Source organism: Epinephelus fuscoguttatus, linkage group LG17 (genome assembly GCF_011397635.1).
Source record: "Epinephelus fuscoguttatus linkage group LG17, E.fuscoguttatus.final_Chr_v1".
In the NCBI taxonomy this organism is placed as follows: domain Eukaryota; kingdom Metazoa; phylum Chordata; class Actinopteri; order Perciformes; family Serranidae; genus Epinephelus; species Epinephelus fuscoguttatus.
This window is the reverse complement of record NC_064768.1, coordinates 13,407,322-13,433,485: the sequence shown is the minus strand read 5'-3', so window position 1 is coordinate 13,433,485 and position 26,164 is coordinate 13,407,322. Positions and strand designations below refer to the sequence as shown.

The 26,164-nt window shown below is 41.2% G+C and overlaps 1 protein-coding gene across 9 annotated transcripts in view; it reads left to right on the top strand.

The window, feature by feature from the left end:
• The window catches only part of macf1a (microtubule actin crosslinking factor 1a), a 269,747-nt gene that overhangs the window by 16,225 nt on the left and 227,358 nt on the right, over positions 1-26,164 (top strand). Inside the window, exons 1-2 of one of the 9 annotated variants that reach the window (XM_049602949.1) lie at positions 16,946-17,323; positions 17,447-17,762. The exons of 7 other annotated variants lie outside the window; for them this stretch is intronic. In XM_049602949.1, the coding sequence (XP_049458906.1) occupies positions 17,669-17,762 (94 nt within the window). In that variant the 5' untranslated portion in view covers positions 16,946-17,323; positions 17,447-17,668. Of the gene's footprint in view, positions 1-16,945; positions 17,763-26,164 lie in introns of those variants that run through there. One more of the 9 variants, XM_049602948.1, reaches the window with a different exon arrangement.

Here is a 26,164-nt window from a genome sequence, read left to right as displayed (position 1 = left end):
ATTCAATATCATGTATCGCTGTATGTGTTGTAAGAATTTTTTTTTTCATTGTGCTGACATCTTTTTTAGCCTTTTTTATGTGAGAAATAAACTCTTACAAACTGGCAGCACTGACATTATAAATGCCAGTTGCTTGGGAGGTGATGGGGGTTGGGGTGTTGGAGTAGGGATGCGAAGGCGAGACAGTAAAAGCCTACTTTATAGATGTGGAAACAGCATGTAGGTCAGGACAGGGTGCAGGGGGTTTGTGTGTGCATGTTACTGCCGTCATAGTGTACGTATGTGAAGAAAGATGTATTTCCTGCATTGGAAACGATCCCAGTTGGAAGATGCTTCCAGACCTACAGCACTGATTTTTTTTCTAAGCTTTTGTATCCGTTACAAGAGAAACCTGTGTGAGGTTTTTCTGGATTTACAATCAGCTACTTGATTTAAGACGACTGTCAGTCGAGTCTCATCATCAGATTTGGAGGCATGATGTCAGGTGCTGCAACAGAGCTGCAGCTACTGGACTTCATTTTTTAATTTAACATATGCAATTTTCACAGCAGAATTTTAGTGCGAAGAACTGGTTTGACTGTGTGTCAGGTTGTATGGAGAAAAAATGTTGCTGTGAGGATGCAATGACGTTATTTCTCCATGCAAGCAAGGTGTTCATGCAGAGTGAAAGTGAAAATGTAGCTGCAAATGGCATTTACAGGGTTCAAGCCAACATGGACTGTTAGAAGTTGAAAGCTGTGAATCATAAAGACCTTTGACAGTTACACACAGTTAACACCTACATTAAAGATAAGTAACAGGTTTTATGATGATTGAACAGACGCTTATTCATGTGTGACCAAATCTCTAGAGGGCCACGCTCTTCTTCACAACACTGTCGCCCACTGTCAATTGCAGAAACATTTTAGGGACATGCTTCAATAACTTCATTTGGACAAACTGTCAGTGATTTATGGTCAAATTTTGCGCAAGGCCAATGCTCTTGTTTGGAGCTGGTGGCACCCCCTGTGGTGCAATTTCAAAATAATTTTACATACATGGTTCCACATTGTTATGAAACATATCCTGTGAGTTTTGTAATGATCGGACAATCAGTTTCTTACTTGTTGTCTGATTTGTGTTATGCCACGCCCATTTTTTTGCATTTGTAGTATTCCCTAGAGGTCAATTTCAATGAGACTTGGGTATGTTACAGGTAGTTATGAGAACATATCCTGTAAGTTTCATGTTGATTGGCCTCATGGTTATGGAGTTAGATCTATTTATGTGCTGAGCCACACCCTTTTTGAAGTTAACTGGTCAAACTTTTCAAAACGCAGGTCCAGATCCACTTTTGGGAAAATCGGACCTTCAGTTTAGGAGGAAAATGTTGAAAATGTGTTTTTCAGAAACAATTCAAAGTGGTGGAAAATCTTGTCAGGATCTTGTAGATTTTTGTTGTTGTTGTAGTTGTTTTTTGTAGGGCACACCGAATTGGATTTGTGTACAAAATTTTGAGTCAGTCCGACTCACAGTGTCGGAGATACTATTGTTCAAAGTTGACCTTTAATGCTAGCGTCTCCATTTGGCTGTTTGGGCTTCTTTTCTGAGCAGCATTAGCACACAACTTCCAAACACTGGTGAAAATGTCATGTCTCTGCAATGTACCATCTCATGGGAATTTGCAAAAACATTTCTGAGGAAAAATAATAAATGAGCACAAAAACAAAAGAGTTTCGGCCCTTCGGGCTTGAACTCCTAATTATCAAAACTAGATGTTACATGTTGACACAAGAAAAAATGACAGTGTTTGTCTGAACTGAGAAAATGTGTGTTCAAGAGAAGACAAGAGCAAGTGAGGAGAGTTTGTGAAGGAGAGTGCATATAAAATAATGTTTGTGTATTTCTGGGACTGGGAGTGTTTGTCACATGCACACACATAGTTATACATGTACCGAGTTTGAAAGTTGGATAATAATAGATCAAAGAAAGAGATAAAAGCAGCTTGTGGTTTAAAAATACAGTGAAAGTTCTGCATATTGTATTGTGAAAACTAAGCTGATCACATACAGAAAAAATCTAACTTAAAATAATCAAAGTTTGAAAAAGCTAACACCAAAAATAAAATGTAATACCCGTAATGTCACTCACTGCTACAACTTCTCATATTATTTTTTGATAACAGCTTGACCTACTGAGGCAAGATTCAAAGGTACAGTGTGTAGGATTTATTGGGATCTATTGGCAGAACTGGAATATAATAAGTTTGTTTTCTTTAGTGTATAACCACCTGGAAGTAAGAATCACTGTGTTTTCGTTAACTTAGAATGAGCTGTTAATATCTACATAGGGAGCAGGTCCTCGTCTACCGAGATTGCCATGTCGCACCACCGTGTTTTGACAGTAAGCCAGAATGGACAAGCCGAACACCTGCTTTAGGTGGGGCGATTTGCATTTCCACCTCCAGAACGTCTGGATCAGAAAAAAGGTGAACACACATTAGCAGATGCTTGGCTAGCGGCCCGTCTATGACGTGCCAAACAGCGTAGGAGAAACAATGATTCGTAATGTGAAACTGCTTTATTCAGTGTTTTTGCTGGTTTAAATCACCTGGTCAATTTGTTTTGTAGAGTAAGAGACCTCTGCAGATAATTTGGCTCCCAGTAAAAACCTCCTGAACAATGAACACTGATGGAATTCTAACCAGGAGATGTTTCAGCTGGTTGCAATCTGCACTTCTCACCACTAGATGTCACTAAATCCGCCTAAATCTTACAAACTGTTCCTTTAAAACATCCAACAAAACCTGTAAACATGTTGTAAATTGACTTTCCTCAGCTACGGCAGCTGAAATGAACCTTTTGCTTGTTAACAAATCACTTCAACAAATGCTGAAAATATCTGCAAACTAACGTACTAGGCATTAACTCTTTTTCTCTGACACCAACATGTGACGGCTCTCTGCTGTTTACATGAGAGCGACTAATTGCAACCAGATCTGAGCAGGGATGTGGAATCAGTTATCACACTGGATAAAGACGATTGGCGTCACTTTAATGTCCTGTGGTCATCTTTTTTTCATTGCGTTGGTTTGTCTTAGCAGACAAGATGAAAAAGAAACATCTTTTTAAACTATAATTCCTAAAAGAAAATTTACAGTTTGTTTTTTATTTACAGCCAGTGAAGGATGAGAATTTATGTGTAGTTTTCTGTCGTGGCTGCTGGCAGATGTGAGAAGGTAAACAATCTCACATGACATGTTTTTAATGAACACTCTGTGAGGCAAAGCTTAACTTTTCCGCTCCTCTTTTTTTAATGTCTGTTAGATGAGCATGCCACATGTAGTGGAAATTCACAGCTGTGTAGGAGTTTGGGCCAAGAGTTTGTGAGTGAGAGTGTGTGTGAGAGCTGACCACATACAGTAATAAAGGACAACTCTGAAAGAGTGAAGAGAAAAAAATCATTTAAGAATTATTATGTACAATTACAGTATTAAAACAGACTATTACACAGGGAGTTTTCCTGGCAGCACCTTTGTGCTGAGTCAGCGATTCAGACTTGTTTGTGTGGAGATCATTCGGTTGTGGCGGCAGCAGGTAGCGGCCGCGCTGATGTTGGCGCCGTCACAAACTACCCAGGGGTTTAAACACAGACGGCACCTTGCTGACACTGCCAATATTCTGCAGTGTGAAATCTGCTTTCTGAAAGCTGCTGATTTGTAGAGCCAATACTAATGAGTCTGTCTCATTATGAATCATGTCCTCCCAAAATTAGAAATGGGAAATGTAACAAGTGGTGCCTCCTTGTACAAATCTATTCTTAACTTAATATTCAACAAATTGCACCCAGAGTGTCTTACTCTGAAGTGTTTATAAACCAAATAAGGTTAAAGGAGGAACTGGATCTGAAGCCACTTTTTTCCACGGCCAGTTTAACCCATTTAAAATTGTTGAAGAATGTTTGAAGAATCAAGTCTGGACATCATCTGGAGTTTCTCTTTCAAACACACAACAGGAGATTCTCACCTAATGGAAATACTCAGTTTGGTTTAGGCAAGGGGTGGCACCTGGGTACAGCGTGCAGGAGGCAGGACCTGACACGGGTCACACTGTGGTTCTGTAGCCGGTTTGTCATTTGGTCATAAACAACTGAGTCTCTTGCCGTTCCTTTAAGTTGTTTGATGAGTTCAGCTTTGTCACTTACCGATAGAAGTTCTTCTTTACCCTTGGGTGTTTGGTTTCTTCTGGTTTTGTCCAAGCCCTCAACATGGCTTCACATTCATTGTAAATGCTATGGCCAGTTACCTGCTCTATTCACACATGGGCTCACTCAGACATTAGACAGACTTTTCACAGAGGAGTTGGCAGGATAAAGTCTGTTTAATGTCCGATCCAACTGATTCGGACATTTTTGTTTTCACATACAGCTCCTTCTGGTAATGTCGAGGCAATTTCATGTTTGTAGTGCATGTGTGAAAGGGGCTGGACTTGGGGTCCTCCCCCATGAGATTTTGAGCATCAGATTCTTAATTTTCTGCATTTTGGTGCATTTTTAATGTCCCAGTTTGCGTCTTTTCTGCATCAGTTGTGGTGGAAATGTCATACTTCCTGCTGTACATAGTTGTTTCTCCTTTTTCCATGTTTTGGCAGATTGCAACCATTGCTTTTGAGGTTGCATACTGTCATCACCTACTTTTACTGGAGGCATTGCTGCCTTTATGAGTTGCATTCTAGCAGTTGGTCCAAATAAAAGTCCTCCGCTACTTACATGTTTTTGTTGGGAGGACAAATGCACTTGTTCTAAATACTGAGGGAGACATGTGCCTGTGTCACTCCCAAAATCTACGCCTGTGTCACTGCAAATCATACATAGAATGAACGTGAGGCCTGTGCAGACATGCAAAGGCCCTTAAAGATGGGACATGTTTCATCTTCTTTGTTTAATCCGTTCGAAAACCCAAGAGTAAAAGTGACAGTTGTGGTTTTTATGAGGGGTTTTCTGCCAGAATATTTCTTGGCACAGAACAGCGAGTTGGCATGGCTAGCTGTTTCCCTCCTGCTTCCGGTCTTAATGCTAAGATAAACTAACCAGCTGATGGCACCAGCTTCATATTTAGTGGACTCTTGATAAATATAAGCATATTTCCCAAATGTGGACCTATTCTTTTAAACGAGTGATATGTTTGAGATCATCTGTTATTTAGAGGTTAGTCTCTTCATAAATGCGAAGAAATGGATTTACTGTAAGTGAAACATGAGGTTGCAAGAGTATATTAACATTAAACCAGCAAAATAAAGCAGGCATCTCTCTCTGTAACACTGATGCTTCCAAATTTGCTCTGTAAGCTCGCAGAGTGATTCGACTGGTAACATCCAGTGTTTCCCAGGCGTGACCAGTGCTCACTCAGGCATGAAGGCTATTGTGATGATATTACATTTTACATAATATGGAGTATGTGTTTACATTGACCTCAATTTCCATTCAGGGAAAGGCTGGAATGTGGAAATATGAATTCATTAGGCTGCTTGTACCAGTGAGCTGCATGGCTTAAAGTCCAGAGTGTTAAAGTAGCCAAAGATTTTTTATTGATTAGATTACAGGGCATCATAGAGACAGAGAACACAGAAAATATGTGTTAAAGGTATTTCTCTTCTGCCTGGAACATTGATTTTATTAGAGAAATTAACGTGAGAAGAGGGAAAAGTTGTTTTCCTACAAGACAGAATAAGGTCGAGGCAGAAGTAATGGAGGGAGAGAGTGCAAACATGAGGAGCTTTGTGAGCAGATGAGTTTTGAATTCACACTGGAGAGCATAAAGAGAGACGCTGCTGTCCTGACTGGACTCTGTTATTCAGCCTCTCTGGACGGGCTCTGCCTGCCTGCCGAGCATGAATGTCAATGAAACAGCTGCTGGTTTTTCTGTTTGTATGAATGACAGTTTGGGGGATGTAATAACTTGAAATACAAATTAAAGTGAGAGTGAGATGTATGGGGGGAAATTGGTGTCAATACTAGTGACAAATTTGTGTTTCATGACAAATAAAAACATGATTTATTAATATGTGTGACAAAATGTAACAAGTTGACAAACACACTCAACCAAGCTTGTTTAAATATCAATGTGCATTTCCAACTTCAACTTCAGTAATCTAATAACATTTGCTTTTGAAGCTTCATGTGCATATAAATGTCAAACATATGTGAGTTTGTTCGCATTGATTTATTGTTGAATGTGTGTAACATATTGGATAACATGCTTGTGGAGTTCTGAGACTCCACTTCTCAGCCTCTGCTCCACAAATGCATGCTGCGTTTAAGAGTTAGTCGGACAGTTTGGTTGTCTGGCTTTTCAGTGCGCTGCAACACAATAGCCAGAAAAAATGTTGGTTGTAAATGTAGCCACAATTGCAAACCACAGATACGTTTCATTTGTACATTATTATGTTGCAGATACGTTAAACTTTATATTTTGATGTTTCATAACATCAGCTAAGTACACTATCTTTGACCTAAATTGATTGCTTTGTTTATTAGTGTAAAAAACCTGAAGTTGTTAACATATGTAGAATGTATTTATGTGTAAAAATGTTTGTGGTTAGTATTCACAAATTGTCATAGGCATTTGTAAACCTTGTTTTAATTTGTGGATCATGAAACGCACATTTGTCACCAGTATTGAGACATATTTATCTCTGTAAAGGTCTGTAGGTAAAAATGTTGCATGGAACACATCTGTCGAGTGTTTTAGACTCTAGACTGGATATCTCTGTGTGTATATATTTTGTCTGGTTTAGTTTTAGCACAAAGGGAGTGGTAAAACTGAAAGATTTAGGCTGAAAATTGGGATATTATATTATTTTAAAAGGCCGCAAATATATTTTAATGATGATTTTCACAGCAAAACAAGAAGAAAACTCAAGATGACACAAAAGAAGGTGTGTGTTAGGCACCATATCTGTCTCTGTCTGTGTGCATGCATGTGTGTGTGTCATGCAGCAGTGATAATTCATGCACATGAACATCAGGACCCCGACGTCTGTGCCTGCATGTAACTTAGGCGTCCGCTGTCCCGCCTGCTGCTCCTGCTTCCACATTTCTTTCTCTACAGGCAGCTGAAAGGAAGCCTCGGCTCCCAAAGCTTAGGCTGTTTCCCCTGTTGCCATGGCAATGTGGTCTCCTCTGTTTCCATGGTTATAAAAGGCAAGGAGAAGCAATGGCGGCGGGGGTGAGAGAGACTGACACTGAATATAAAAGGAGGGCAAAACAAATAGTGAAAGAGAGAGAGAGAGTGTCAGAATTTTAATTTGGAAGGAGAGAAAAGAGGTTTGTGAGAGAAAAGAGAAAGAAGAGTGAATGATCGAGTAAAAGGTAATGAAGAGAGGAGGAAAAAAATGGAGTTGGAGAAAGAGAGGGGGAGGAGGTAATGGGGAGATGGAGGGAGTGGAGGAGAGAGAGGGCAAGGTTCAAAGAGGAGGAGGAAAGAAATGATGACTTTAAACTGAGGACGAGGGGTGAGTGAGGTCATAAAACAGAAAGAGAAAGAGGGATGAAGATTGAACCAAAGAATCACTGAAAACTGAAAGGATTTAAAGACTAAAAAGAGAAATCTGTTGACTGCCAATGGAGGGAACCTGCAGCTAAGGCTGAAAGAGATCAAAACAGACACAGAGAAAAAGGGAGGTAAAAAGGAAGAAGATGAGATGAGGTGAAAAGACAGATTTAAGGCCAACGTCACCTTAATTAAGAGCTCTAGTAGGTTATTTCTACGGCCTAGGAAAGTTCAAACAGTATTTGTGAACATGAGCTATCTCTGTCAAAGCCAGAAACCAAAGAAGTGCGACTCAAGCTTGTGATGTCATCAAGAATAAAGTCTGGAGCTATTAGGCACTCTAGTTGTTGGAACTGGGAGAGAGTTGTTGATGTTCACTAATACTTCTGGACTGTCTTAGACCCTAGGAAAAACAAACATGAATTTCAAAAATGGGCATAGTTCCCCTTTAGGAAAGGCATTTGACGTGCAGAAAGAGTGACGAATTTATACTGAAAGGCAAAAAGAGGAAGAGACAGAATGAGAGACCATGAAAGAGACAAACTGAGGGAGAGACACAGAGAAAGAGACCTTGAGGGAAAGTTTGAAAAAAGAGCGAGAAGAAGTTAAACTGGGACAAAGAGAGGTGTGTTATTTAAGCTCCAAACCTTCAGTTTTAAAGGTTCAGTGTGTAAGATTGAGGGGGATTTAGTGGCATCTAACGGTGAGGATTGCAGATTGCAACCAGCTGAAACTTCTCCCTGTTAGAATTCATTCAGTGTTGTTCAGGGGGTTTTACAGGAAGCTAATTATCGGCAGAGGTCCCCTTCTCTCCAAAACAAATGGACCAGGCGATTGAAACAGTGAACAAAACAGTTTGACATTACAAATCAGTGTTTCTTCAATGCTGTTTGACTGGCTGGAGACTATTCGCATGCCCAGCACTGCAAATGTGAGCTCACCTTCTTTCTGATCCCAATGTTCAGGAGTTTTTTAGCAGGAATGGAATTACCCCCAAATTCTCTTCCTCTCCCAATCAAATAGGACCAGGTGATTTAAACTGGTAAAAACACTTAAAGGGATAGTGCACCCAAAAATGAAAATTCAGCCATTATCTACTCACCCATATGTCGAGGGAGGCTCAGGGAGTTCAAAAGACGTTTTTCCAAACAACTTTTTATGTCAGGGCTTCAGGACACTTGGATCACTACAGATGAGCAATATGGAGATATTTTGTGGTTTCAATTATGTGTTTTTGGACGTTTGAATCTGGGGCCCCGTCAGCCTGCATTAGGTGGAGTTGTGTTGCTACCCCCTCTCCCCTGGGATCTCCGCAAGTGTTGTGAGGACTCTAAAACTTGACCTGAGCCTCCCTCGGCATATGGGTGAGTAGATAATGGCTGACTTTTCATTTTTGGGTGCACTATCCCTTTAAGAAAGCTGTTTCCTCTTTTAAAAAAATCTGTTTATCTGACACTCTTGTCACGAAGTGGCTGCTAACTATCGTGGCTGACACAAAAACATGAATGGCCCCATCTAGAGCCAGTGTTCAATTTGTCTGTTCTGGGCTACTGTAGAAACATGGTGGTGCAATGTGGCGATCTTTGTAGACAAGGACCCGCTTTCTATGTAGAAGCAAACAACTCATTCTTAGGTAACAAAAACACAATGATTCTAATTTTCATTATTTATTTATTTTTTATTAACTAGAGGAAACATAGTTATTATATTATATTCCATTGCTGCCAGTATTCCCCTAAATCCTACACACTGGACCTTTAAGTCAATTTTATGTAAGAATTTATTGGAACAGCCAAGAAATTTAAAAGTTGTGGATGTACAAAGCAGTGGCGTGTGAAAACCTACATCTGAACTTTTTGTGGCACCTGCTGTTTTATTATTGCACTTCTATAAAGTTTGGGAACTTGTGAGTCATGTTCAAAATAGAACAGTCAAAATGGATGCAGCAAAGGCCGACATACCCTGATGTTTGGTCCCTAGTATGGATCAAGTCCCAAACACACTGGATCCTACACCTCCCATAATGCATTAGACCTTCCCTGCCTACATCTCTACAAACCCAACAGCCTAGTTGTCTTTATTAGGCACTGAAGATGATCCCAGTATTCATTAGTATTGTACGGACAACCTGGTGGAATGATGTGAGAGCAATTCACTTATTATTAATCTGAAGAAGAACCACTAAATAATTTTTGGTCTCTTAGTGAACTCATATTGTCCACCAGTTACTGCCCATAACACACAGATTGAACAAGTTTCCTCATATAAATATTTGGGTATCTGTGTGGATGCTGTTTTATCCTGAAGTGCACATACAGATTATGTTCACAGTAACATACAGCGACGCTTTTACTTTCTTACAAGACTGAGGTCATTTGGAGCAAAGAAACAAATCCTTCCAACTTTTTTTTGTAAGAGATAGGTATATAAACTAAATTAAATCTAACCTGATCATAGGTATATAATCTAAATTACATTTAGTTATTATGAATGAAACGATGAACCAAAACAGTTAAAGTCAATGGATGAAATCCTGTTTATCTAAATGAGACACTCGTGCCTCGGGTTGTATATGTACAGTCATGATATAGTTCACAGACTGAACATACTGTATTCCTTTCAGCTTTAATGAGCCCGTTGCAAACACCAGTGACTTTGTTTACATGAGTTTATTGGATTTGCAGAAGTCACACTAATAATCCACATTCCTGGATCAACCATGTATTCCACACACAAATTATTCTGAGACGCTTTTTAATGTTTACATCCTCATCTTAAACTGTAATTGAGTTTGCAGTTGTAGGCCAAAGGTCAGGTTTCACTAAGAATCTTATTTAAAATTTGTGCCGCCACATAACACACTAATCCAAGTCACACACATTTTACAGTAATGTCACTCAATCCCCTGTTCATTCCTGCTTATTCAGGGCACTGAGCTGCTTTATGAAACAAAAATGCAGCCGTTGATAATCAGATCACATTGTCTGATGTTGCGGCTGTTTTGCAGATTAGCTGTGCTCTCAGTAACGTGGAGGATGGAGAGATTGAGCGTCAGAGATGGGATGTAAAGCATTAGTGCTTGATGTTTGGGGAGTTTCTTATTCTAAAGCTGAGGTCAGAAGGCGTAGTGTGGGGTTCTGCTGCTGAGGCGTTGGTCATCATGCTGATGTGTTGAGAACTGTGTGTCCTTTTGGCTCAGAGAGCACATTCATTGTGCAGCTGGACTCTGCATGACAGCAGCGCGCGCACACACACACACACACACACACACACACACACACACACACACACACACACACACATCTCTACATGCATGTGTATACACAAAGAGGAGGACACACACTGCAGAAAGAAAACCGTGTGAGTGACAGACAGAGACAGAGATGACTCAGTATTCTGTCAGTCAGCATTCTTTCTTTTTTAACAGACACACTTTAATACACATACACACACATTTTACTACTTTTATTGTTGTTAAAATTACTATTAATACACATCATTAGATGATAAGAATGAAAAGACAACATACAAATGGAAAAACTTAAAGAATAGAAAGTTTTTACAGTCAGAGTTTACTGTTATTCCCATTGTCCACCACTAGGTGGGGACATAAAGGTTTCACACATTAACAGGTGTGTCCTACCTTGTCATTTTCCACTGTGGGACCCCTTTGTCTATCATTGAGTAAAATGACAACCTCTGACAAAGTGACATATTGTATGGATATTTCATATTATATTCAATGCATAACAATAAGAGTACAGAACAACTGATAAACTGTACACTTTACCCCAATAATGAAGGTAATAACTGCAAGTTTGTGTGAAATCAGTGATTTGTATGAATTTGTTTTTTATTGGTAACAGTCATATGTGTGTAATAGGCTTCTTCTTTGACCAATTCGAGTCTTTTCTTCTTTCTGACACTTGGCAATTGTTCTCCTAGCTCTTTGGTTGTTTTAATAGATTACTTTTCTAATGCAGGATGAGGCTAGTTAGCAGAGAGTGATGTTTTACTTACAGAAATGAATGACATGCTGAGATATAAGCCTACTGTATAGTTTCAAAAAAGCTTTCTTAAACCCCTTAAAATCAAGAAGGCCTTGCAACTCCCGCCAAGCTTTGGCGACCCATAGTCAAGACCCCCAGGCTGGAAACCTGTGATCTAGAGGGACTCTCATGCTCTGTCATCTGCTTGGTTTTTCATTATACAAATTAACTGATAAAAGATGTTTTAAAAACTGCTTTGACTGTAATATCATGATGCATGTTTATCTGGAGTAAAAGATGTTTTTCTCCAACTGTTTGATGTTCTACAGCACAGTGGGAGTAAAATGTTACTGCGGGACCTTAAGACCAGGGTCACGACAATCTGCCTCTTGTTTGTATTACGTGTGAGTGTGTGTGTCAGGAGATTGCAGACGGATATTTTGGACCCCCCACTTGTATTGTGATTGGAAGCTGTGCACAACTACATGAGTGTGATGAATGTGTGTGTGTGTGTTGGGTTTGGATTGCCTGAGGTGTCTGTTTGTATTTCCACTGAAGTGTGGCTAATTTGATGTGTGAGTCCTGTAATGAGGAGTGAGTCAGGGTGAGGAGACACAAAGAGGACATTAAAAATAATGAAAGATACATGAAGAGATAGGGAGGGAGAGGAAATGAATATCTGCACAGAGTTTTTCCTAATCATTTATACTGGTAATAATTACTGTAAACACATGATGAGACCGTGCACCGAATGACTGGAAACATGCATACACAGACATATCTTTAATAATCTCATTGTTTCCTGCAGTAGCAAACAAGCTCTGATTCTCTAGTTAAAGGTTATCTCTTATTTCTCATTTCCCTCCAATTTGTAGCTTGTTCCTCCATCTGTTACCTTGAGAAATGTTCTGTTATGTGCTGGAAAGTGTTGTCACAGCTTTCTGCAGTGTAGAAGATATTAGAGGCTGCTACACCCCTGACATGCTAACTACAGTAATGTTCCATCTGCACTGGTTTAATCACCGACACTTTCTCTCATCTTTCTGGACATCCTCTTCTATTTAATCTTATCGTGCGTGCATGGGTGCTGGAAATAATGATACATGATACACCTAATGCCAGATCTGTTACAGCAGCAGTAATGACCCACACACTTGGAAGACCATTAGTATTATATACACACATGAGCACACATGAATTCACAGAATTAGGCTGTGTTGACATGCTCAATTAGACACAATAATAAGAGGGTTAAAGGCAGAAGAAAAAAGAGAGTGAAGCTATAGAACATAGAATTATGTTTTATACTGCTGCCTCTGGTCTTTCTGCTCTTAGAAATACCTCCACTGTCATGATCTCCTTACTTCTTTAGGATACTGTGGCGATGTACACCTGATTTTCTCCATCAGGTTTAGAACAATAAATGTTTATAGGTGAAGCAACATTATTTGTACATACAGTGGGAAATGTTAGGTTTCCTTAAAGCCAGAATCTTAATGGCAACTAATGGGAACCATGCTGAATAATCCCACAGTTGATGCCACTAGTTTTTCCCCTTTAAATCCTTGATTATTTTTTCATATACACACAGTGGATGCTTTATTGGGTAAATTGCACAATATGTTGTAATTCAATACAGCAGTTCTGCCATAAATTCTACCTTCACAAGGCTTACAATGTTATGTTTTTGTTAAGGATGGGAATTTTTTATTGACACCGGTGCCATTATTGACTCTGATTACTGGTCCAACTCTTTATTCACATTCCCGGAATTTAAGCTCATATTGCATAGAAAGACGTCTCAGCACATTGCCGGTGTTTCCACCCTTGAAATGATCATTTTACAGATATTACAAACAGTACTGTTGTCATCTTTCTTCGTGAAATAAAGCCATGCTTTGGAACTTCTTGTTGCAAGTTCCCAGCAGCATAGACATAAAAGCTTGCCATCACTGTTTTGCAGTGTGCAACAGTCCGAAAAACATGCCAGCACTGATAAAAGGAAATGATAAGCTCAGAGGCATTCGGCTGCAATGCAGTTGGTAACATGTTCTCAACTGGAGCCACTTCTCTCCACCTCTTTCCATCCCTTGTTTTTGTTGACAATACCAGAAAATGTGGAAATTCAACTGTTTATTATATTAAAAGTGGTGTAGTAATAGACGATTAGATATTGAGAGGTGTCTTTGTTCCTCCCTATTAATGTACACGAGGAGGGCAGAATATTAAAAACACCCCTAAATATAATGTAGTACAGTAAAACACCACTTACTATGACATCTATGTTCAAACATATAATTATTAATGAATACACAGCCATCATACAATTACCTTTTATGGCAGAATAATTGTATTGGATTGCATTAGATTGAACAGATGTACTTAATAAAGTGGCCACTGGCTTTAGACATCTTTGACTAAGTTAACAAATTTTTAGTGTACTTTGTGGAAAAACAGACCAGGGAGCGAGTCCACACAGAGCAGGATCCCAAAGTCAGTGCAGTGGTTTGAGAGCTGTGGAGCCATTCATGCATCTTTTATTCATATTTAGATCCATGTTGACTTGAACCTGAGAGCAAGCCACATCTGCTTCAATTCTTGTTTTGTGCCTCTCCTGCTGTACAGTCTTTATTTTTCATGCAGTGAGAATGATATCCTTGTATATTTCTGTTACAAGCTGCATGGGCTGAGGTCATCTTTGTGTCTATATGGGATTAATTTACATCATCTCTAGACCATTTCAATGAGGCTGCTTCGTGGGCTTTGACCTCAGGATGATCTCAGGACAGGACACGCTTGTAGGCAGATTCACCTGACATCACACAGCATCACTGGAGTCAAAAACACATGATGCAGGAAGTTTATCCTTTTATGTTCCCCTGATATGGTTTTGGCCAAAAATGGGTCTGTGATTGCATTTTTTCTGGTTGCTCTCAAATTGGATGCAAGAATGTGAAATCTGTTTGAAAGGTCTGTGGATTTATTGACCTGTAAACAATGCTTTCACTTTGATTTCAATTATATTGCACACCTCTCTGTAATATGGCCTCAGTTAGCCTTTAGATGGCAGTGTGCTCCATTAATTCAGCTCATCCACAATCAGAACTTCCTTACGTACAGACAGTGTTCAGGCCTTTTGCAACTTTAGTTAGGGTAGCTGTAAAATGTAAGGTACTTACTTGAGTATTTCCATTTTGTGCAACTTTATACGTTTACTCTGCTACATTTTGGAGGCAAATATGGTACTTTTTACTCCACTACATTTATTTCACAGCTTTGGCTATTAGTCACTTTGCAGATCTAGGTTATTGATACAAAATAAATCAACAAATACATTTCAGTATTTCTATTATAGGCAAAAAGAGTGGTTCTCAAAAATATCTGAAAAGATATTGGTTGTTAGATATGATTATGACCAGAATTGTATAGTTGTCAGCTACAGTTAAGTAGATAGTGAAGGAAGTGAAACTTGTGCTCAGAATAGTCACTCCTATGACTCTTGCTCACGTTGGGCTCACTTCTTTATTAAAGGGATCCCCTGGGACTCCCTCAAGGACCCCAGTGGATCTAAGCCATGCCAAGTAAATGCCACCCACTTTTATGGAAGCACTGTGCATTGGCTGTGATTCTCTCCTACTTTATTCAGGCTTTCTACTAATTTATTGCCTGTATGTAGTAATGTAATGAACTATTACTTCCGTGATATTGTCACAGTCACCAATTTAAATCTTTGCAATAACCCCTACCCATAGATAGATTACCGAATTGGCCTATTGGGCACAGGCCCATGGGCCCAAAGCGTCAGGGCCCCCTGACCTTCACCTGCAAATGTCATTCAAATGAACATGTACTGACCAGGAAGAGATTAAAAATAACTACAAGGAGACACAAAAAGACTCCAAAGACATGCAAAGGAACTGCGAAGAGACACAAAATAACTACAAAGAAGGTTCAAACATCCACAAAGACACACAAAATTACTAAAAAAAGACATTGATGGAAACACAACATTCGGGTCAATGCACTAATTTTAGCTCCTTTACTGGCTAGATGCAATGATGCGCCATCACAAAATACAGTCCGTCTCCGCTCAAGCAGCCCTTAAACATTTACCAAGTAAGTGATTACTTAAGCAATTAAGCGATTTATAAAAAGAAGTAACCAACATAACATTTTCACTGGCCTCTATGCTGCTTGCTGCTGTTTACTAACCTGCTTTCCAGTCATGAAAAGGCATGCTCAGCTGCAGCACAGCTCTGGTCTACTGGCAGTAGGAAAGACGTCTACAGCCTAATTTTAGTGGGATTTCCAGTGTTTAATTAAACCCACGTACAAGCACAAATTTTGGTGTAAAAGGTGTAAAAGAGACACAAAAAAACAACAACAAAAGACCCAAAATTACCACAAAGAAAGGCACCTGTGACATCACTGCCGCTTCTTCAGCTAGGCTACTCTCTACTGTCACAATTACAACAGAATAAATCAGTTTTTTTGGAGCAGATCTGCTGGCAGGAACAGGATGTTGCTGGTGTATGTTGAGCTTTTATCACTGTTTGCTTTGTCAGCTTGAAGATGACTGTGTAATGTGTAGTCAACCCTCTCTTAATGTAGAGTTATGCTAGCTACCTGGCTAATGTAAGTGTTACAGTATTGTTGTCGTGGAAAAAAAGCACTGCCAGCACTTTCCTGCTAAAGAAAAATGTTCTGTGGACACAGACCTTTTCTCTTGGAGTCTTGCTCCTATTTTGGAGAGGTGGGGGGCCTTTTTCACATCTCTGCCCTGGGACCCTCTGTCTTGCAATCCGCCCATGTCTCTACCTTTAAAAAAAAATCCAAACGTAGCCCTGAGATCCGCCATATTGTATTGCCCATCATTATCAAGGTTCTCTGCGCGAGCTTCTTTGACAAACAGCTCATGCCTTCATTTAAATTTGTCCTCGTAGAATAATTTAAAAAGCAAAATAAATCTAAAGCAGGCTTTTTCCCTCAGCAGTTGACCAGAGGAGTGATACATTTCCACTTATGGCGGTTAGAGCTGATTCCAACCGTCAATTTAGGCGTAGAAATGGTAAGCTAACGGAAATATCTCGTCAGTGATAATGTAATTAATTATTATACATATATAATACAAACTAGTTTAGTTTAATATTTGTTACAGTAGAACTGTATGCCATGGCCTGCCCAGGGGTTTTGGGGTTTGGTGGTTACCTGTCACCGAGCAATTTCGTCCAGCTGGTGGCGCTCCAGCTCCATTTTCCACCGGCAGCCATGTAAGCTAGCTAGCTCCTCTTCCCCACCGGCTCTTGAAATTCCTGTGGCGGAGGTTCCTGGCGTGGCCGGTAGAGAGGGATGGAAGACAGCCACTGCAGGAAAAGCCGAGAAACCTGAGCAGAGGAGGGAGAGGGAGAGAGAGAGAGAGAAACGTATACATACACATTCACACGGAGGCAGAGACCGCAAAGCCTCGGACAGAAGCGGCCATTACGGCTGGGAAGCATGCTGGGAGCTCGGGCGGCTCGCCTCGGATCCACAGGACGCCGACACAGCCTGGGATAGGAAGCCCGAGGAGTCCGGATACGGTTTCGCCTGGAGCTCCGCCGATTTGGGGACGGAAACGGACACACTGCCCGCCTCTTCGGACACTCATCTGGGGTGTGTAGGATACACTCCCTCCCTCACTTACACACACAGCAGGCACAAAAAGCAGCAGTCGCCGGGTGGAAGCCGATATTCAAGGAGGGACTGGTCGGAGACACACCGAGCGATGCGACTGTGTGTTCCCGCACACACACACACTCACACGGCGGTAATGGATAGATAGCGTTTATGTAACCTTCATACAAGTAGATACTCGCGTCTTTAATGTCCTACATTTTCATCACAACGCGCTCACTTCAGGCTTTTGTTGTCCTTTTTTTATTCCTTTAAGTATCCCTAAGGATTATCTAACCCTGCTTGGAAGTGAGCTACTGGGCTTTTAGAGTGCGTCAGTGCATCAGATTCACTTGTTTCATACAAGGTGCTGTTGAATTGGACGCTGAGGAGAGGAAGGAGCCACAGCTGGGGTCTGGAAGCGCAGCAGCGGACCGGGTCACTGCAGTAGTCTGCAGGCCGACCCCTCTCTACTCGCAAGCCGGCTTGCAGAGCCACCATGGCCGGGTTCATTCCGGGTCTGCTGCCGACAAACCATTCGCAGGAGAAGGAATTCGCTCAGGCGTACGAGGATGTGCTGGAGAGATATAAAGGTAAAGGGGGAAATGGGGAGAAGCACTGTGCAGCCTATGTTATGTTAATATTCATCAGAAGGATGCATACACATATCAAAGTGAAGTTTAAAGTAGCATAAGACAAAAATAAACAAATCAATTACAGTCACAGGATGAGCTGATTAAACATTCCCCTTGCTCCTCTGAGAATATTAAAGGAATGTTAGTGTTTTTGTCTTTGGATGGAAAGACTTCAAACAGTGGGCACAGAGTGTGTCTGGAAGTTGATCTTTGGGCAGACAGCCAGCCCAGTCTGCCAGTTTCATAATCTGGATTGTTTCATTGTTGATATTTTGGATAAACAAAGCAGGGTTTCCAGCTCTGCCACATTGTTGGCCTCTATCTGTATTGCACTGGGTAGGGGTACACGGCATGCCCTTGCTCCCTTGTAATCACTTGTGTGCTTTTGAGACACCAAAGGAAGCAATTTTATGAAGCCCCCCCCTTCTGCTCGCCAGCTTCAGGGAATTTTCCCCACATGTCCTCATGTTTCGCCTTGTGTTTGCTGTTTGTCCTGTAAATATCAAAGCTGCTGCTCTGCAAGGCAGTGGAAAGGTTGAGTTTATCTCTGATGGGGTTTTGAAACACATTAAGTTGAGAAAGCAACCCTCTTCTCACACAAAGTGGTGCTTGTTGGGCTGCTGCAGATCTCTTTCTGTGTGTGTCTCTCTTATTGTTACCCCCCTGCAGCAGTGGCGTTACCACCAGCATTGAGATCTGGCGTTTTATAATCCCAGTGACAGGGGCGCTTTAAAAATGAATGCCTCTACTGAAATTGACTGTGGTAGGGAAGGGGGGTGGAGTGTGTGTGTGAGGGAGAGGATGGGGGTGCGGACAGCCAATAGACTCGGGTCACATCTGTGATGCTGGCGCTGATGAAAAGAAGGTGGCTTTTAATTATTGATTATTATAATGAAACTAAACTCCTTGGGGTTGGGGACTGCGCTTACAAGTGTGTGTGCAAATGTGTGTGTGTGGGAGACAGGTGGAGACAGACAACATGAGATATGAGATAGTTCATGTCCTCATTAGTTCTTAAATCCTACAACATAAAGTATCTGTACAACAAACATGTCTAACCACAGAGGAAGAAGCCCTGTGGGAAATTGTTTCGGTGACAGTTTGTTGCATCTGTGCTATAGCAACGCTTTGCCCGGCTCCTGTTCTTTGTGGCCACTGAAATAAGCTCTGTTAAAGGAAAGTGAAAACACGTGGACATATCTGGAATATAACTGGGGCCAAAATATGCAGACGTCTTCTCTGTATCACCGGCGTAACACATCACTCAAGGCTTTTTGGCCAGAATAGTTACTATTTTCTGCAGCAGGTGGTCCGCCAGGGGCATAGCAAGGTATTACTACCAGAAAAATGTGCTTAATTAAGTCTGCAATACTTTCCTTTGATTTAAAAAAAAAAGTTTCTGGCTCTCACTGTATTGATCTATGTGACAAATCCCACTTATAACTCTTGCTGGGTAAAACAGGTGCTATTAGCACACAGGGATTTGTATTCATGTGCCTGGTATTAATAGAGAGTTTACTGTTAAAATGACTCAAAATGGTAAAGGTGGTTAGGTTCTTTGAGAAGCAGTAGGACTTATCTCCTTCACTCACACACACTCCAGAGCACCTTACATTCAGACTGGATTTTCAGTACGCAGGCAGAACTGCAGCCCATTTCTCAGGCTTGTAGCGAATGATTGCTCTCCATTAAAATGCCATCTGTCGATTGCTATCACAGCTTAATTGTATATGCGAGCAGAGTTGTTTTACTTTGATAAATATATAAGGCATTGGAGGTGGTGTTTCCCATGAGAGAGGCGGTTGAAAGGAGGAAACATAAACACTTAAGCAGAGTTAGAGATCGCCCTCTTGGCCCTTTAGAAAATCTCTGCATGTTAAGACCAGAAAGTCCTCAAACTGATCATAGGCCAGCACTTCAACTCTGGCACTGTTGATAGCTACATCTACAGCTACTGGTCTTTTATGTGGCAGGTGCACTAATGTATAGGTTGTTCCTTTGGTGAACCAGTTTGTGCAGGGACTGAGATCACATGCTCTTCCAATAGTGCCATCGCATTTGGTACGGGACAGGAACATTCAATAACATCCAAAACCTGTAAAACATAGTATAGTTTGTATTGTATATCTACCTAAAAGAGTGTTTATGTGTGACATTTGTGATATTGGACAGTGTTTAGTTCTCAGATAGGTCTATTTTTGTTAACACAGTGTAAGTTTATTGAAGCAGAATTTGTGAGTGACATGTCCTACTAACTTGAAACCCCAAGCTCTCTCTGTTGCAGTAGTAGGATATCCCTGGATTAATATGTGTTTTCTGGTCCTGTAAGGCTGCACTTTTTGCCTCTGTGTTCTGTCAACATCGCCCTCACATCTTGTCCCCTTCGTCAGTGCTATAATGAGGCTGTAACCCTATCGGACGTGTTCTGTGTCCTCTGGAGTCGCTCCAGTACAATAGGACTTGTGCTGCAGTATGTCACCGTCTAATGATGTTTTGCTCTTTGAAGAACGTTAGCGACAATAGCACGCTTACTGTCTTGGATGATATCATGTTTGCTTCCTGTCATTCATTCATTATGTCATGTACATTGTTCTTTCTCTTTCTTTCCCCCGGTAGTTTAGATTGCAGCGATGTTTCATATGCTGCAGTGAACTTGACCCCTTAAACCACTATTCTGTATGCATACAGTGACTTTTCACTTCTCTGTCAGTTGTGTGTGAGTCACTTGTAGCAGTTGTCAGAAAGAATAGATGCCGAAATGTGAACTTGGCATCCTGCTTGCGGCGTCACTTGACTGAAATCGGAGTTGGGGACATTTGATACTGTTTAAATAATTTAAAAGGGTGGTAGGCTGTTTGTGCTTGTGTGTAGCTGCCATGTAACAATGGCAGGATATCTAAAGCAGTAACGACAGGGTCATATATGGAAAAACACTGGGACCTGACTCAGAAAACACACACCGTCTGAGTCAGTGGAAAACCAGATGGTTCAGGGCAGATTGACAGCAGCATTCTCATGAACGTTATATTTACTCATGGAGCTCCGTAATTATTTTGTAGCATGCAACAACACACTATGGATTTCAGCTTCTCTGCTTTTTTTTTTTTTTAGTAATCCTAATTAGAGAACATTTACACAAGCCTAAGAGGAGCTTAAAGGTCTGCCAAACATGAAAGGTTCAAAACAGCCCATGAAAATCCTTTCAGAGCCAAATATAAGGCAGGAAACATGGGAGGAAACAGAACAATTGGACCTTTAGAAGAACAAGATGGTCAGGAAACCAACAGCCATAACTTTGGCCTTTGCAAATATAGACACTAACTGTCTCTGTGTGAGTGTGTCTGTGTTTGACAGCCAAAGATTTAGGTAAGCAGATCAGTTTTGTCAATAAAATCTATATTCTCAGTCTGAAGAAACTTCACGTTTCTGGTAAACTGAGCTGTATCCTGTGTCCAGTGTGTTTGTGTGTGTAGCGAGCAGGGTTAAGATCGTTGCAGATCTTTGGCCGAGAATGGCATCACGATGTTCTCTGTGTATACTTAACACCTCTAACTCATCAGTCTGCTGTGCCAGTCAGCTCAGTCCTACTGCTGACCCTATTAGCTGGTATGTAGCAGTGAAGCAAACGACACATTCTCTGTGGCTTTCTCTGCTCGGTATTAGTATTTTAATGTACTGTTTGTCAGTCACACACAAATTCACATTCGCTATTTTAATGTATATCGGCAGTGACACGAATAGTCACAACTGCACTTACAGCATGCGCATACACCTGTTCGACACTCTTGGCTCTCAAGATGAGAGATCTCTTCAAATTAATTCCAATTTGGGGCATTCTCTCAAGTGATATAGCAGATTTGCACCCAAAAAAAGCTCAGTATTTGGCTTCAGCTCTCTCACTGTGACCCACAAAGTATACCCTGGTGTTGACAGCCAGACCTCTAGTTGCATTGAGTGTGCTGGCTATAGCTATAGGGTTATTAACTTCATATGTTGACATATGAAGTTAATAATAGTTTATATCTCTTGAATATAAGGGAACTAGAAGGCTTGTGGTGCTCAAAGTGCTAAAATAACATGACTGAACTACACCATGTAACCGTATTACTGTGCAGAAGAAAGTGTGGATGAAAGGCTCATACTCGTGACAGTGTGTGATGTAGGCCTCAACATTAATGGCATCATCCCGAGCTGAGCTGTGTCATTAGCTAGCAAGTGGTGCTACTTGAGCTAGCAGTAAATGCACACTTCTGATGTTCCTGATGCGGTTGGCAGGTGTAGGTCGGTAGGAAGAAATTAGTTTCTACATGCTCACAACAAGGTCTGTGGATTATCTTTAGTAACCTGGTCATGAGTCCTTGAAAGAGACATTGCTGTTGAGTTTTGGGTGAACTGTCCCTTTTAAATTTGAGCTCTGGGCTCACAATATGGATGACATCAACATCACGGTATAAAGAATATATTCTGCAGATTGAAAGTTACATAAAATAATCAAATGGACATTGAATGGAGCGAGTTATGTTTCAGTGTTACACCCCAAAAACCATATGATTACAATACAGTCTTACTGAGAGTAGATGTGCTGCATTTAATTATTGTAACTATTGTCAACCCTGCAAAGACTCTCAGATGTCCATGACCTAAAAAGAGAGAGAGACAGGAAGTGTACACTCACAGAGCATGAGGAAGGGTTGGGAGTTGAGTGTTTGCTGACGTCCCGCATTTTCATGGGATACAGGAAGTGGCAGGCCAGCTCTTCCTGTCTCTTCAGATCCGTGTTTGTGTGTTTGTACCTGCCTCTCCGATTCGTCACGCACCGTGGACATACAAAGGACGCTTGTACGTTTCCAACCACCTCATGAATCCTGTTAAAGTGTATCTGTTGCTGCTTTCACTATGTCATCCTCAGCTGAGCCTCTCTGTCATGTGTCCTGTCTTTGTGCCTCTCTTTGAGAAATGCCATGCTTCTGGACTAATGTGACCCCATTAGAGTTAAATTTAGACCTTGAAATGTTGAGATTGGACGATGGGCAAAGTGGTGAATTTGTGTGTCACTTGTGCCTCAGTGGAGGAACTAAGACGGAGAAGAGATGGAGTGTGAGCTCAAAATGCAGAAATGGAGAGGGATGATCTCATGAGAGGAATGCATGGGAAGTAGAGGCAGAGTAGAAGACAACACGGCTTAACTGAACATCAGAGAGAAAAGAAAGATGTAACCGTGGAGTGAAAGAGATGAAGATAGACAGTTAGAGAGAAGGGAGGCAGACATGCTATTGGCCAGTCCCTCACTCCGATCATTACAGCTGGATTTTTCCACGTGGCCTAGTTTTTCCCTCCCAACTCCCTCGTTCCTGCTCTCCTCTCACGGTAGATCTCTGCCCGCAAGAACACAACCTCCTCCTCCTGCTCTTTCTCACTCTCCTCTTTACAATGACTTGTATTATTATTTGGGAAACAAATATGTCTTAGATTGCTGAATTTCATTTCCACATCATCAGTGCTTTGCTGTAGTAAAATAACCTCTTTGCACAAGGTGGTAATAACGTTTTCTAACATTACTTGTGAAATTAATGATCTTGTTGTTGCTCTGTTTTGCTGCCAATAGCTGTTTCATTTCCCCATTCTCTGTCTTCGTTCTGTCTTTGTTTCTCACTATCGATTTTTTCCCTTCTCCCTCCCTCGTCTGCATTTCCCTCACATTCTCACTTGCTTATTTCATTATCTCCTCATTGGTTCTCCCTCTCCTCTTCGCCTTTTCCTTGTCTCTTTCCCTGCCTCCTCCCTTCTCCCCTCCCATATTTCCCGTCTATCCCGGCTTACTTCCTGTTTGGTCACATTCTCCAGCAGCACCTGACTGTGTCGGCAGGGAAAACCAAACGCTGTCAGAGCTGCGGCAGGGAAGACCAAATGCTCACCGAGCTCGAAAGGTTGCGCTGCTGTTCGTAGTAGGAGAGGGAAAAAGGGGGGGGGTGTAGCCTTCAGGGAAATCAAACGCTCCCAGAGCTCGGGGTTGTGCTGGGAGGCATCTCCCCCCTGCTGGGACAAAGTGCTCGTTATTTATGCGTGAAAAATGGACATTAGAAATATGGGAAACATCTTGATCGTAGGGAGTATAAAGATGGAAATTAAATGGAAACAAAACAAAGCACATTAATTAAATTTAATGGAAAAATTTCAGAGGGAAGGATTGTTTAATGCTCATTGTAATAGTATCAGACATATTTACAGTGAGAGCACAAAAAATAAAACAACACTGCAGAATATAAACAGAAAAATAACCCAATATAATGACGCCGCTGCTGTATGTGTGTCAGCTAAAAAGAAAATACTGCAGTGTCAAAATGAAATCCCTCTGGCACTCTGTCTCTCCTGCATTCCCCACATTTTATCTTCATCTGTGATGTCCCTGCTTCTCTTTGCCCCTCCTTTCCCCCCATTTTCTCCCCCTTTTACTGTTCGCTTCCCCCCTTTAGCCCTCAGGGTTCTTACATAACCAGCACCCAGCTGATTTTTAGTAAAATGATCAATGAGCTTCATTGTGTCTGTGTGCATCATGGGAGAAAATTGAGATGAATGGTCGTGCAGACTGCAGCCAGTGAGTGTGAAGTATTTGCCCCAGCGCGTAAATGTGTGTTGTTGCATATTAGTGTGTTTGTGTGTGTGGTAACAGCGGCCTTCTCTTCTGTCAGCAGCACACAGGGCCTGTATTCACGACGGACTGTAACAGTGAAGGCTGTGTGGCCCGACCCACATCTTTTTCAAACTTTTCTCCAGCGTTGTTGGTGATTGTCAGAGCTCTTAGAGCTTGCACTGATGCCGCAAAGAGAGGTTTGTTCCATCTCTGTTGGTGCATCCTGGATGTTTAATGTAATTGCTGAAAAAAGAGGGGGAGGAATCTCTGGCTCTGTGTGTGTGTGTGTGTGTGTGTGTGTGTGTGTGTCAGTGTCTGCATTTATTTAAAGGAAAAAAAAAATAGGTCAAGATTATCAGTAGATGTTGGCCTGCATGATATCACCGTGTATGTGTGTGTGCACACTCTGCAGGATCCTTGGAGCTGCGCCATGACTTGAATCAATAATAAGGCTCCACAAGGAAATAGAGAGAGTAACACTGCTGTTGCTTTGACCTTTGTGACACACAAACACACAGACAGTCACATCCAGTGTCAGACTAAGGCTAAATTTGAATAGACATCTTATCCTCTCTGTTCAGTCCACACTAAGCCAGCCTTAAAAAGCTGTCTGGAGTGGATACATACAGCTCTGCTTTTTCAGATAGAAGCGTTAAACTAAGCTTTTGGAAAACACTGACATGAGCCTGCTTGGATGTGACTCAGGGCTGTGTAGCAGTTAAGGAGCCACCTCTCACTCTATGAAATGTCAATAAAGCCAATTACGCAGCACAGCTGCTGTCACCAACCTGTATTACTGTTTATTTTGTGAGGCGAGGATATGATCAGAAAACAGGAGTTTGATGGGCAGCAGTGCAGGAATTACAGTTCCCCTATTTAACAGGATGCGAATAAATGTTTTTGCTTGTTTAGTTCTGTGGCAATAGAAATGGAAAATGGAAATTAAAACAATCATATCACGAGATCAGCTGTACTGGTACACATTGACAACATGGTCAGTTTAACCATGTGTGTCTGTCCCACTTCTTACCAGATGTTTGCTGTGATGTAGTCTTGTTGTTTGAGGCCAAAATTAAGAGACTTAATTGTATTTGTGTAGTGTGTCTCAATGTCAATGGAGGTCTTCCCAAAAATGACTTGAAAACAAAGTGTGGATGCATGTTATTTTCACCCATCGACAATATTTTCAAATCGAGCCAGCCTATTGTGAACAAAGTCCTGTCAAACAGAGTTGCCATCTCTTCACATCTCTGTTGCTGAAAAATTGTCATTGCTGTGTGTGTGCATGTGTATATGTGTTAGTGTGTGTGACGTGTGTAAAATAAAGTTGAGCTGTCAAGATGAAGTAAGATGCTGAAGAGAGACGGTAAATAAATAAATCATGGGCACTGCTCTAAAAGCAATATAGGGGACAGTGGTAAGTCTGCAGCGAGCATCGATTGCACACTGCTGGACTGGGGCGAACACACACACACACACACACACACACACACACACACACACACACACACACACACACACACACACACACACACACATGTAGTCCCCTATAGGGCATCATCTGTCTCAAGGCTATACTGCAACCTCTCTCACTGTCTTTCTTTCCTCTGTAATCCTTTAGTTGCTCTCCCTTTTTTCATTTCCCAGCCTCCACAATGAGAATTAGTTGTTGGCCTTTTGAGAAATGTTCAAATATTCCTTTGGTGCTAATTCACAGATTAGCAAGTGC